The sequence below is a fragment of the Triticum aestivum genome, chromosome 4D (assembly GCF_018294505.1).
Source record: "Triticum aestivum cultivar Chinese Spring chromosome 4D, IWGSC CS RefSeq v2.1, whole genome shotgun sequence".
Classification (NCBI taxonomy): Eukaryota; Viridiplantae; Streptophyta; class Magnoliopsida; order Poales; family Poaceae; genus Triticum; species Triticum aestivum.
The window spans coordinates 16,523,434-16,537,351 of record NC_057805.1 but is presented as its reverse complement, the minus strand read 5'-3'; the positions used below and the strand labels follow the sequence as shown (position 1 = coordinate 16,537,351).

At 45.1% G+C, this 13,918-nt stretch overlaps 1 protein-coding gene across 3 annotated transcripts; it reads left to right on the top strand.

The window, feature by feature from the left end:
- The first annotated feature begins 5,910 nt into the window (after window positions 1-5,910).
- Window positions 5,911-12,652, top strand: LOC123095803 (protein ETHYLENE-INSENSITIVE 2). 3 transcript variants are annotated; one of them, XM_044517367.1, is made up of 8 exons: window positions 5,911-6,089; window positions 6,218-6,662; window positions 6,928-7,014; window positions 7,190-7,303; window positions 7,405-7,617; window positions 8,608-8,787; window positions 8,909-11,410; window positions 12,024-12,652. In XM_044517367.1, exons 2-8 carry the CDS (start codon window positions 6,411-6,413, stop codon window positions 12,315-12,317), a joined length of 3,642 nt encoding a protein of 1,213 aa, XP_044373302.1. In that variant the 5' UTR covers window positions 5,911-6,089; window positions 6,218-6,410; the 3' UTR covers window positions 12,318-12,652. The 3 variants fall into 3 exon arrangements, with proteins under 3 accessions (XP_044373302.1, XP_044373303.1, XP_044373304.1); XM_044517368.1 differs by having other exon boundaries at window positions 6,176-6,662; XM_044517369.1 differs by having other exon boundaries at window positions 11,851-12,031.
- Window positions 12,653-13,918: the final 1,266 nt, after the last annotated feature.

The following is a 13,918-nucleotide window of genomic DNA, read 5'->3' as shown; positions in this document are numbered from 1 at the left end:
GCTACCATGATTAGCGCCCCACCCACGCAGGTAGGCACGCAGCTTGCCAGCAGCCGCGACCCAGCACTCTGCTGGACCGCGTTGGGGTCCCAGATGAGCACAAATCGCGCCCCAACGCTCCACCACCATCTGGGTAAATCCCTCTGCTTCGAACCACGCCGTTTCGAAGTAGAACCTAGGGCTACGGCGGATGAGCTCCTCCCCTGAGGAAAAAATGAGCGGGACGTGGTCTGATCCGATGCGCGTCTCCGCCACGAGGGAGCACATGGGAACAGAACCTCCCATTCCGGAGTAAAAAAGACCCTATCCAGCACGCTACGGACCGGCTGCATCTGCTTGTTAGTCCAGGTATATCTGGCCCCAGTCCGTGCGGCCTCCCGCAATGCTGCTGCCGCAATGGCATTATTGAATAAGGCCACCCTCGACCAGTCAATATGAGCATTATTCTTATCCGCCCCCGAGCGAATTAAGTTAAAGTCTCCCCCTACCACCACAGGGAGGTTGATTGCCCTTTTGGCCCCGACCAGGTTGGTTAGTTCTAGCAGGAACGCTGGCGATCTGGAGTGGTCAGCCGGCCCATAGACACACACGACCACCCACGACAGACCAGAAACACGATGTTTAATAGTAGCAGATAAAAGGAAAACACCAACATCCCAATGCAGAACATCACATACATCTTTATTACAACCCAACAGAATGCCACCAGAATGACCGACAGAGGGAACCCACTGCCACTCAAAACGTTGAAGAGGATCATAAGCAAGCAATTCCCTGAAGGTAAAATCAGATTTAATCGTCTCTTGTAGCGCAACCACGTCGATATGTTCTTTGGCCATGTATTCTCTAAGCTGCGTGCGCCGACCACCGTGGCCACAACCACGGATATTCCAGAACATGTAACGCATCTAAATCACCCTGTTACGTAGGCGCACACCTCTAGAGGTCACCGCCTTCGCCACTCTCTTCCTAGCCGTCGCTCGGCCATTAGAAGGAAGGACACCAGCTTCCCTAGCTAGTGTCACCTCGTCGGGCACTCTCTCGTCACCAGCCTCTACTGGCACAATGGCTAACTCGCTGTTGCTAGCACAGCGCACAGCAGCGGCCGCCAGCGCAGCCTGCGCCTCTTCCCTAGCGTGCACAAGAGATATAATATCGGACTGCGCCCCACGAGTCTCCACCCCGCAGTCATCTAGAATGCTCACCAGGTGCTCATCCGAGAAGGCATTAAGAATGCGAAAAGAGGGCAAGGGGTTACCTGCGGCGTCCATGTTCTTGTCGGCGATGCGGAGTTTGGTGCTCTCCAAGGAAGAGAGATCGCCGAGCTTGGCCTTGGCCCGAACGCTCGAGGCGCGCTGCACCACCGGGATCGCCTTGGTGCGCCTGGCCTTGTTGATAGTCCCCGTCGTCCCCAGCGCTGCGCCCAACTCACCACCCAGGTCAGAACTCTCCACCTCCGCCAACACCATCGCCTGCTTGTTCGCCGGTTTCCTCCCCGCCGTGTTCTTCGGTTGCCTGCCCCCACTGTTGGAACCCCGACGCGGAGCAGGCGTAAGGTCAGCTGGCTCGCTCACCACGTAACCAGAGTCCGCCCCCACGGCCACTGGGGAGGAAGATGTTGGAAGAGAGGGAGAGACAGCAGAGGAGACCCCGCCCGCGCCAGTCAGAGTCGCCGCCACCTGGGACGGGCCAAGGTTGGACCCGTACTCGTTGAAGGAAAGCTCCAGCGACCTGGCTAGCGGGGGCCCGCTGACCGCGGTGTCCTGAGTCGCCACCCCCATGGCACCAACCTCGGCCGACAGCGCACCCAGCTTGTCCCAAGTTTCCGTGTCAATGGATGTGTCCTGGATGCTGTCGTCTTGATCCTCTCCCCTGTCTGGCATCTTGGTATCCTGGTTCTCCGCACCACGAGGGCCGCCCTCGCACCCTTGAGGCTCCTTGCCTGGTTCGGCCCTGCCGTGTTTTTCGATGCCCAGCGTCCGAGCGCCCGGATTCGCGTCCTTGTCAGGAGGGATGGCAGGGCCCGCTCCCAGCACGGCCCGCTCACCACCCCTTTTGGGAAGGGTCTCGCGCTCCACCTTGATTTGGTATCCCTCGTGGTTGAACCACACCTCGACAACTCCATTGAGATGAGGATATCGAGGGCCTAATTTTTGATTTCGCGCCGGGCCCATGTTTTCTCGAGAAGTTGTCTGCTGATGCATATCGAGAAGTTGGGAAAGTGTTGCAACTAATTGTTGTGCACTTCCACGTTAGTTCAAGTCGTTTCTGCTAGCCGCCTAGCCCTGCTTTAGGTGTTGAAGGAAGACGATCTTGAGCTATTTGCTTCTAATTATGGTGCACTTCCAGGTTAGTTCATCTTCCCTTTCTACTTTCCATTCCAGATGCCTCACAACCTCATACATCTTCTTCTTCTTATACATGCACACATTTATGTAGGAGAAATGGTGACTTCATAATTCCTTTTTCACTTTCTCTAAACTAAACCAAACGACAAGGAAAGCTAAAGAGACTCAACAAGAAGTATATATGAACATCTTATTATAGCTCCTCCATCATGATCGGTATGGCTTCCTATTGCTACTTCTATTACTTACCTTTCATATTCAGACGCTTATATATATACAAGGTTCATACAGTAGGATGAGAAGAATTGAAGGCGGATTTGGTGCGGAGGTACCGAGGCTGCATTAAGGAATTGGTACCTGTTAAAGATCAAATGGTTATAGTATTCCAAAATGTTCACAAGTATAGATTAATTGTTTCGTTATTTTCAAAGTTAAAACATTCTTTTTATTTGGATATTTAACATTATGGCTGATATTTTTTAGAGAATTTTAAATAAAATCAAATTAGTTAATCATGCAACAGATGTTTCTAATTTCACATGTTCTAAAAATGATACATTGCACATGGAATAAAAAAAATCATACACAACAACCAGAGGTTATTCAAGGTGTACAATTTTTTAATATTCATATTTGAAGTTAATAGATTGAATGCAATTTGGATATTTTTAACAACATAGTCCCAATTTTAAATTATCGGTAGTAGAGTGATTGATAAATCCCACCTTTTATAGAAAATGTCATGTTCCCTCCAAAAATATATTAAATGCCACATATTTTGATTGCTTTAATGCCATTAAATAGTAGTATAACCGTGGGGGTCCATATGTACATACCTCATAAATAAAAACAAGTGGGGCATATGTCGCCCTCGTCATATACGTCTACAACCATGACATCACTTCATTCACGAGAAGACCAACATCACGAGGGCAAGATTGCGCGCAAGAAGCTCTACTGTGCAAACCTTTGGTAATAGTATGTTTTTCGGTTCCTTAGTCCATTTACTACATGATATTGGCTCATAATGGTATGTTTTTACTACATGATATTGGTTCCTTAGTTCTTTTTTATTTAATGTTTTTGTAGCACCGTCATGAACTCCTGATATGAAAAATATACAAAAAGGAAGGATTGAAGGACTAATGAGGTTCAAATATTTCTTCATAAAAGGCGCCTTTGGTAAGTTTAAACAAAATAACCAAATATTTCTTCTGAAAATGGAAGTGTAAATACTAGTACTAATGAGGTTCATGAATGACACTACTGATGACGATATTGAGGCAGCGGCGGAGCCAGCGTAGAGCTATTGGGTTCAAGTGAACCCAATGGATTTTGCTTGATACGTTTGTATATATATGTATTTACGCGACGTGAACCCAGTAAAATATCTTGTTTGACCCCAACAAGTATACCTCACGTGGAACAAAGGGCCCAAAGGCAACAGCCCACTAATCCATTCACATGCCTAAACCATGAGTCCGTGAGTCACGCAAACATGCAGCCACACGCGGCACGCCTCATCTATCGTCTGTTTTTTTTCATCATTCGTCTTTTCGTTTCTTTGACTCCCATCTCGCCTCTTCGTGTTGCTTGGTGACCCGGCCACCGCCGCATAACCACGGCAAGCAAGCAGCCGCAGATCGACATCGGCAACAATTAAATCCCAAAAGTTGAGGTAATTAGATTACATTGCCGCATCTTCTCTCTCTCTCTTGTCTATGTTCTATCTAATGACCTAATAGCCCAATACAACAATGATTGTTTTGCCCTAGTCTTATAAAGAAATCCATGCACTTTGATTGATCTACTTTATGGAGCGGTATTTTTCAAAGGGAAATCGGTCAGTAGATCAAGATAATGATATAGGCACATCGAGGTCATCAATTAGACCTAGGCAAAGTGCATCGAATGTCACTGCAGTTAAGTCTCCCGAAGCCTACTATTCATATAGAAATTAACTTAGATGAGTTGCCTTATGATACGGATGATCGAATGAGAATTTCGGAGTACACAAGAAACCCAAAGAAGCAAGATGAGAGAAGGTGCAAATATTTAACGAGGGGACCTTATAGGCCATCGTCTGATTTTGATTATCCACAGAGGGAGATTGAAGATACTCAATGGAGATTTAATCTAGATTGTTGATGAGTAGTGTCCTTGACTTGAGTATAATGATAAAGTGAATTAGGCCTTCTTCGGCTACCTTTTCAAAGATTACGACGAGGGATAAGCTGGGACTGGTGCGTTTGCAATTAACGGCTAGAACGGTTGGAACAAGAAAAGCAGACTATATACTCATGAGGGTAAGGGTAGTGTTATTAGCTTTCATAATGTAATAGTAGAAAGATGTGTTGCTTTGATGAATCAAGTTCAGTCAATTCAGGTTGCTCTTGATAAGCAAACTGACCATACAAAAAAGTAAAATCGAATCTGGCTTAATGATTTCATTGATTCATTGAGATACTTGTTGCATTAAGGCTTAACTTTTCGAGGCCATGATGAGTCAGAAGAGTCAAAAAATAAGAAATTTTTTTGAGAGTTGGTACATACTTTGGCAAACCAAAATAAAGCTATATAAAATGTAGGTCTGGAGTGAACCCAATGAACAAATTTTCTGGCTCCGCCCCTGTATTGAGGGCCTATTTATTGAGGGCGATTATGTCACAAGGAGAGAACAAAATGATGAACCACCCCAGCTCCCGCGACAGGCAACGCAGGATCAATACATTGTTGTTTGGCGCTCTTTTTTTTCCTTTTTGTATTACTCACTGTAGAGCCCGAGACTCTAAAAACTTTGATTAACCAGTGGAGTTCTCTCTTTGTCGAAGAAAAATAATGTTTGGCCATGTCGAGACGGCTGACACTAAACGCTTGGAACACTTCATTCCATTACTGACCGTGCATAGCAGAATCGCTAGCAACGAAACACAGTGGCAAAAGTAGGTACAACGCCCGGCCAAACGGCTTGGGGTGTCCGCTCCATCTTGGACCCGAACAGCGCAAGAGCTAGCGTCTGCTACCTCATTACATGCCCGAGGGCAGAAATCAAAACCGTCTTGCATTATGGGACGGAGGGAGTAAAGTTTAACGACGTAAAAGACTCGATGTCACGGAGAAGAACTCCGTTCTGCGATGAGCCGTAGCTAGCTGACTTGAGGGCTTGGAGGAGGAGCATTGCATCTGTTTCCACCATAACATGGCTGATTCCCATGGCTTGAGCATGCATGCATGCTTCAGTTTCCGTGTGCAGCAGAACGTCCTGGGCGTATCTGATTTTTCCTGCCCCCGCCCACAACGACGTCGCCATCCATCAGTGTCACGTCACGGATAACATAGGCCCAGCCCTTGCATGCGTCCCAGCGAAGCAGCATGAGGATCAGTCCAAGTTGTCGCCTTGCCTCTAGGCTCGCAGGTTCTAGCGGCGACACTCTAGAGACGGCCCCACAGGCTTCGCCCCCATCCGCACGCACGCAGAATACCGGAAACACCCCTGGCCGCCGAGCCTGCAGCCTCTGCCCTTATCCTCTTCCTCTGTTTTTCCCCACTTTGCCCCCACCCACCCCACCCCTCGCGGGGGCGGCGGCGAGGCCACCGGTCACCGCATTGCCTACTTCTTCCCCGCTCGTCTCGGACTCCCACGCCACGCCATCGCCCTCGAAGCCTCTCCGCGGAGCACGCCAGCTCGAAGGAGCTCCGACCGGAGATCCGTGGTAGCTTGCCCGACTGCTGCTTCAGCTGGTGACGACCACTAACTTGCTCGCATTGTTCTACGAGTTCCTTCCGTTCTAGCCTTTGTTTTGATTGCCGAGGTAAATCTAATCCAGATGTTTCGATATGGGAATGGATGCTCCCATCCTTCCTTCCAGTTCTATGTGAATCTGCTTGCGGCGCAGTGGAGCACTGTGTTCATTTTTTCCAACCAAGTTGTTGGTTCAGTTCAAGGTGCTTTCGCCAGTTTTGTACAGATAGTTTGATTGGAGTGTTTGGACCTGAGGAATCGGGTAAACAGCTGGGCGTGATTCTTGGTGATACTCCGCTGATCACCTTTTTGTCGGCGCCATGGAAGCCGTGCACGGCATACAGTCTCTGGCTTCAGGAGATGGCCACCATCACCTTTCCCGGACCCTTGTCCCGGCGCTGCTCATCTCCGTGGGCTATATTGATCTTGGCAAGTGGGTGGCCACGGTCGATGCAGGGACCCGGTTTGGGTACGACCTCGTGCTGCTGGTGCTTCTCTTCAATTTCTCCTCGGTTCTGTATCAGTATATGTGCACCTGTATCGGCATGGTCACCGAGAAGAATCTTGCACAGGTACACGATCCCTCAACTCTTGTTATTCATCATTGCATATATTTTCACATCACAGAAATTTGTTACTAGAAACGTTCATATTGTTTTCTACAAACTTGGTCAAACTTTATAAAGTTTGGCTTCGGTCAAAGCTAATATGGGGAGTAAATAAAAACGGAGGGAGCAAGTTCTTTTTGCAAGATACTCTATTGCACTTCCTTTTCACATTTCCCAGTTGCATCCACTATATAGTTCTTACTTGTAATGCTTTTATGTGGATTTCAAGATCTCCGACCAGGAGTACAGTCGGTTTATATGTGTCGGCCTTGGTGTCCAGGCAGGACTGTCTTTACTTACTTCAGAACTAACCATGGTATGTCACCATGTCTACAAATTTGAGGGCAAATCTTCTTGTTTGTCAAAGCATCATTCTAGAATATTTTGTATTTGCCATGTTATGTGTATCGACTTGTAAGTAGTCCATTACCTTGTGAGAATGTGAGTTAAGTCCTGACTTCTCTGAACATTTAATATTTTGTCTGTTTCAGATTTCAGGCATAGCAGTTGGATTCAACCTTGTATTTGATCACGATGATCTCATCACAGGCATTATTTTTGCATGCGTTGTAATTAATCTGCTGCCATATCTCTTATCCCCTCGGGTAAGTTTATTATTGACCCTGGAACTGGTAATTCTTGATAGGTTCATCTAACTCCTCTATGACCCTATGTGCGTTTGATATATTATTCCTGACCATTCTAGGACAAGAGGATGTCTGGAACGTTAAATGCCTGCATAGCGGGCTTTACGATCCTTTGTTTTGTGCTTGGTTTGTTGATAAGTCAACCAGAGATACCTCTCCATGTGAATGTGATGTTCCCCAAGTTGAGTGGTGAAAGTGCTTACTCATTGATGGCACTTATGGGTGCAAACGTAATATCACACAATTTTTATGTTCATTCATCAGTTGTTCAGGTATTTTCCATTGCATCTTGCTCATACGTAGTTTATATTGTCCACATATTTGGATTTACATTTGAAGGTGCACTAGCTGGTGTCAAACTGTCTTCCATTATGGGCTGTGTGGTTATATGTTGCAACTTGTGTTGATATCTGGAGCAGTTGGCTTGCATGGTTTGTGTGTCATATTTCATAGTTTCAGATACAGATTATGCCACCGATGGTGCTGAATACATAATAATAACTGTTCATCACAAAAAGGGGCAATTGCCCCAAAAAAGACTAAATAGTTGGGCGTTGGGCTTTATGCTTGTGTTTGGTGCCATATCTCAAGTAGCTTCTGCATATCATTTGATTTGTCTCATGTCATTCCACTCGTCAGAATTATCATCAATACCATAGGAAATAGTGCTTCAACTATGCTGCTATGATCATCGAATCACTCATGGGGTATTTGGTTCAAGGAAGGGGTGAGTGGAAGATCCATCATGCTTTCATCCCTCATAAGCACAAACTAACAAAAATGAGGATGGAGTCATCCCCGAAAATTCATGGAATGATCGGTTGATCACATGATGGACCAACCCACCTTCGCATGAAGAGGCGGTCCTCCAACCCAACATTCAATTGAAGTATTAATGTTTCCAGGGTTCTCGGACAATGTACCTTTTTTTTGCTAAATTTTCATTCTTATTATGCAAGTAAACATGGAGAAAATGGTATTTGCATGTTTTCATTAAGTGTCATGTGGATTGGTTCCTAAGTGAATGATGCTAGCGGAACTAGCACTGTTATATTTTGTGTTTTCTATTACGTGATTAATTCAACTATTAGAAAGTCTGGAAAACTATTAAAATTTGGTTATGATGGTTCAGAAATATTATAGAACACATCAGGTATTACGTGGCAATGCACTCTGTATTCCCTGATTCCACTATTATTTACAAACAAGTCCATTTTACTATTTGTTCCTGCTTATTTGAGTTCATTTTATCATATATGCAGGTTCAGAGGAGGTCTCATGTTCTTACCCTTCGTACCCTGTTTCATGACCACCTTTTTTCTATATTATTCATTTCTACTGGAGTTTTTCTTGTGAACTATGTTCTGTTGAGCTCAGCAGCATCAGAATCTAGTCACAATGTGATCCACTCCTTTCACGATGCTGTAGATCTGATGAACCAGGTTTGTGAGTCCAGTTTCTACAGTATAAATCCAAATATTAAAATTACAATCATGCCTTTTGGTGTTCTAAGTATACGTTGAGATTTCTTCCTGAGTTTCTCTGGGTTCTTGTCTTCTGCAGATATTTACGAATCCCATGGCTCCACTTGTGTTACTAGCGGTTCTTCTCTTTTCGAGCCACATTATTTCGTTGACATGTGTTATCGCCAGTCATGCAGTCATGGAGAATTTCTTTGGTGCAAATCTGTCTCTTTCTGCGCATCATGTGCTACTCAAGGTTCTTTCCATGATTCCTACTATCTATTGTGCAAAAGTAGCAGGCTCCGAAGGGATATATCAGTTACTCATTCTTTGTCCAGTAATCCAGGGCATGACCCTGCCCTCCTCTGCCATTCCTGTTTTCCGTATTGCCTCATCAAGGTCAATAATGGGCAACTACAGGATATCTCTATACGTTGAGATACTAGCCTTCCTTGCGTTTCTTCTTATGTTGTTCACAAATATCATTTTCGCGGCGGAAATCATGTTCGGTGACAGCAGCTGGACAAACAACCTGAAAGGGAACACTGAAAGCCCTGTCATAATTCCACATACTGTACTAATTCTAATGTCTTGTGCGTCTATTGCTTTTACACTCTTCCTGGCTGTGACTCCGATAAAATCAGCCAGTAGTGAAGCTGATGAAACTCGGGAGTGGCATGTGCACTCTCCGAGAGAAGCATTCGACACCACTTACCACAGAGAAGATACTTCTCCGGAATATATTGCACACGAAGAAATTCAAAGGTATTCTATTGATGCTGTTCCAAGGGATTCTTCATTGGAAAGTCATCAGAAATCAGCTTTGGAGCATACTGACAGTTCTGAAACCACTGCAGAATCCGATAACAACGGGACCCAACAATCAACTGCTCATATGGCGACCATTCCTGAGGCTGACCCCTTAACATCCTGCAGTCTCGGGGAGTCAAAATCAGTTGGTAGGCCTGACTTTACGGATTCAACGCCAAAGGTCTCTACTGCCACCGTAGTAGAACAGAGTTCAGCAGAGAATATCAAAATGAAGAGCGCAGCTGAGAAAGATGTTCAAGTAGAAGCAGATGTTTGCACAGACAAGGACAATGAGACTTCACATAATGTGAGCTCCAGTAATAAGTCCACTGGAGGCAAAGCACCCTCTTTATCTTCCAGTGATCCACCATCCCTTACTATGAACAGATATAAAGACACTGATGCTGTCAGTGGCACTGGTGGCCTATCAAAGCTGCCTGGTTTGGGCCGTGCTGCAAGGAGACAGTTAGCAGCAATCCTCGATGAGTTCTGGGGGCGTCTTTTTGATTATCACGGTAAGCCGACACTAGAAGCTGATGCTGAAAGGATCCACCTTTTGCTTGGACTGGACTTGATAAGAGATGGTTCAGCTGGGAGAACGGATAACCAAAACACTCGAGCTTCCAAGAAACCCTTAACGAGAGATACAGTGCCAGGATCAGGCATCTCTACTCCAGACTTGTCTTTTGGGCTTCAGATGGGTACCATGGGGTCATCAACCTGGTCACAGAGCATGTATTTACCAAACAGAGACACCCTGAGTTCAAGCAGCATCTTTCTTAACCAAAATGCAAAAGAAATCACAAAGCATGATGTGGCACCTTATTGTGATAACCAGTTCTATCAGCCTACTACCATTCATGGTGGGTGTCAGCTAGCAAACTATCTGAAAGGGATAAATGCAAGTCGGAGTTCACGTTCCAGCATTCCACTGGACGCACGACGACCTCCTATATCTTCTGAATCTGCTGGCTCTGCTATTCGTGCTTATAGCCGGAACGTGCTTGGTTCATTTGGTTCTACCACTTTGCAGAACCCAACAATGAGCGGCTTAAGTACAATGATGGTAGGAAGATCCTATTACGATCCCACCACCATTCTTGGGGGTGGGAGTGGTGGCTCATCTGCTTACCCAAAGAAGTACCACAGCTCACCCGATATATCTGCTGTAATTGCTGCAAGCAGGAGTTCACTGTTGAACAAAGTAAATCCGGGCAGAGCTGCTGTAAATCAGCCATATCTTAGTAGGATGGCATGTGAAAGATCACATGATGTGGACACAGCGAACATGTTCCAGAGCTCTGTGCAGTCGAGTATGAACACCAAACCAGCATCACTCTGGTCCCGGCAACCATTTGAACAGCTGTTTGGTGTGCCGAGCGCAGAGTTGACTAATAGGAGTGAGGTGAACACCGAGCGGAGATCAAATGGCACCAAGGATGATTTCTCATACAAGGAATGTGAAGCAAAGCTTCTCCAGTCTCTCAGACTTTGCATCATGAAGCTCTTAAAGCTGGAAGGGTCGAGATGGCTTTTTCGGCAGAATGGTGGTTGTGATGAAAATCTAATTGATGAAGTCGCTGCAGCTGAGAGAATTTCACAAGAAACCACAGACGGCATGGACACTAACTGCACACACAGACAGCTCAATTGTGGTGCTGATTGCGTTTGGCAGGCTTCCCTGGTTGTTAGTTTTGGTGTCTGGTGTATCCGTCGGGTGCTAGGCCTGTCGCTTGCGGAAAGTAGGCCAGAACTTTGGGGCAAGTATACTTATGTTCTCAACCGTCTTCAGGTAATCCTTTTGCCTTGTTATTTGGCAGGCTTGCAGTAGACTACAACACACACCCTTATACTGCTAAAAAAACGCACCTTGAGAATTGAGTCAAGGCATTGTTTGCTCATCCATGTAGCAAAGATTCTTTTTAACATTTTTGACATTCAGGTGAAAATTAAAAAAAAAAGAAAACATCTTTGACATTTAAAATGAGATTCCAGTTTCCAGTAAACTATGCTAGAGTCCAATTAATTTGAGTGTATATCAACTATTTGAGCACAAGAATTTCAACTAATTAACCATGGAGGGTGGAACTGTTACATGACATAACTGAACTTACCGTGGTTGGTTGGAACGTAGTGTTGAGCATACATCAATTTCATGTCATTCTCATTGTATATTCCCCTGCAAATGTGAGGTTTTCAGTAGAAAAATAATGGTTCTCCGTCATTCTCCAGAAAGAAGAAAAAAATCATCAATACACCTGACTACCTGAGCAAGTTCTACTGGGCAGTTAAATGTTTCTGCGATGAAATATGCAGATGCCAAGCTCTTACTATACCTACTACTATGCACATTCTGGCATCCAGATTTTCTGACATCTTGTTTTTGCTTACTTCATTTGATGCAGGGGGTCCTCGATCCTGCATTTTGCAAGCCTCGGAAACCCGTCACCGGGTGCTCATGCCTCGAGAAAGCACGTCTGGTCGCCGCCAACCCCATGTCCGCCGCCTTCACCGCCGCAGCTGACATCTCGGCGCTGATCAAAGATGTGGAGCAAGAGCAAGCCATTTCTGGCCGGAGGGGTCGAAGCGGCACGGTAGCAGGAGATGTTGCCTTCCCTAAAGGGAAGGAAAACCTTGCTTCTGTGCTCAAGCGATACAAGCGCAGGCTCGCGAGCAACAAGCCACCTGCCGGATCATAGCCGTCAGTTGGCCTGTCACCAAGCCTCTGTAGACTGTAGGGTTCTTGTTACCGCCGCTTCTCGTATCTAAGGTATCTTGGGTGTTTCTGCTGCACGCCGAGTGCGCCTGGAAGCTTCTCGGTCTTGGTTCAGTGATGGGAATTGACTGTAACTGTGGTTTTTTCCATGTAATGGCAATTGCATGCATAATGTTTCTACGAGGGCGAGGGTGAACTGTCACTGTAGAGATGTACATAAAAACGTTTGTAGTTTGTTGAAGTAGCGCTGTAAATTTGACTAACTCAAATTCCTCTTGTGGCTAAATCTTTGTACAGCATTTCAGTGTTTCCGCGGTTTTTGCCGCCCCTTTCCACGAACAAGTCACTGAGAACCCTAGGATCCAGGAATTGTCCTGATTGATGCACCGCGATAGTTTCTGATCTCTTGTGGTCCATCATCATTCCTAATGCAGACTATTTCCACGTAAACACTTGTTTGTTTGGTTGGTTGGTTTTCCGTCTCTGGCATTGATTGTTATATACTCCCATATCTGAATAAAATTCTTAGAGCAACTCTAGCGAAACACCTGTCTTAAAAATCCAAAATGTGTCCCTTAACCTATTTCTTTTTACAATTTTTATTATAAGATCTAGCAGATCCCCTGTCCTAAAAATCAAAAACCTTTACCGAAAAAGGCTTTCGTCCCGCTTTATATATAAAGCAACTGCCCAAGCCAAAACCTTTTGAGCACAAACTAGCAAATCCCCTAAAAAACAAACTGATTTGAAATGCACATTTAAACTAGCTCATTTCATAATTTAATTTATTTACCACATTAACATCGTACATAGCATAATTCAACCGTCCATTGCCTACTACCTCGACATCGAACTAGGTTAAACATCAACATAAAACATATAAAAACTAAAGTAAAATATACCACTAGTCCTAAAACTAATGGAGGGTGTCAAGTTAGTCACTTAGTCATAACTCATAATACTATGAAGATGCACATTCAAGTCCTAAAAGTTTGCTAAATGTGTCACCCGTAGTCCTATCCGCGCTGCACCAGCTTTAACTTGCACGGGTGGCAGGTTGACTACTACCACGTGGCAACTTTTTACACAAAACTCCACCAAAAGGTCATCTCTTCTAATTTTTAGTGCAAAGGAGAATGGCGGAGTATATCTTCTTTAATTGCATCCTTGCCAAGTTCGTGTGAAGCTGTGTCTGTGATTGGCTTAACGTTACTTGGGACCCTAAGAATTTTTCCCAGCTTTGTGGTCTCCTCGCTTCACTCTCGGATCATTCTAAGCGTATTTTTTGGGTTGCTTTTGTTGCTTTGGCTTGGTCTTTTAGGACTACCAGAAATAAGTTTACCATTGAACATATCTTTTATGCTAAGCCGTCTGATTGTCACAACTTGATTTCCAAGATTCACATATCTGCTCACTCCTTGTCATCGGCGCCTGATTAGAGCTTTTTTTTGGTGTCCCCTAGTACCTTCGTTGTGATTTATTGGCTGTTGGGAATCGTAGCATAATTTTAAAATTTTCCTACGCTCACCAAGATCCATCTATGGAGTATACTAGCAACGAGGGGAAAGGAGTGCATCTACATAC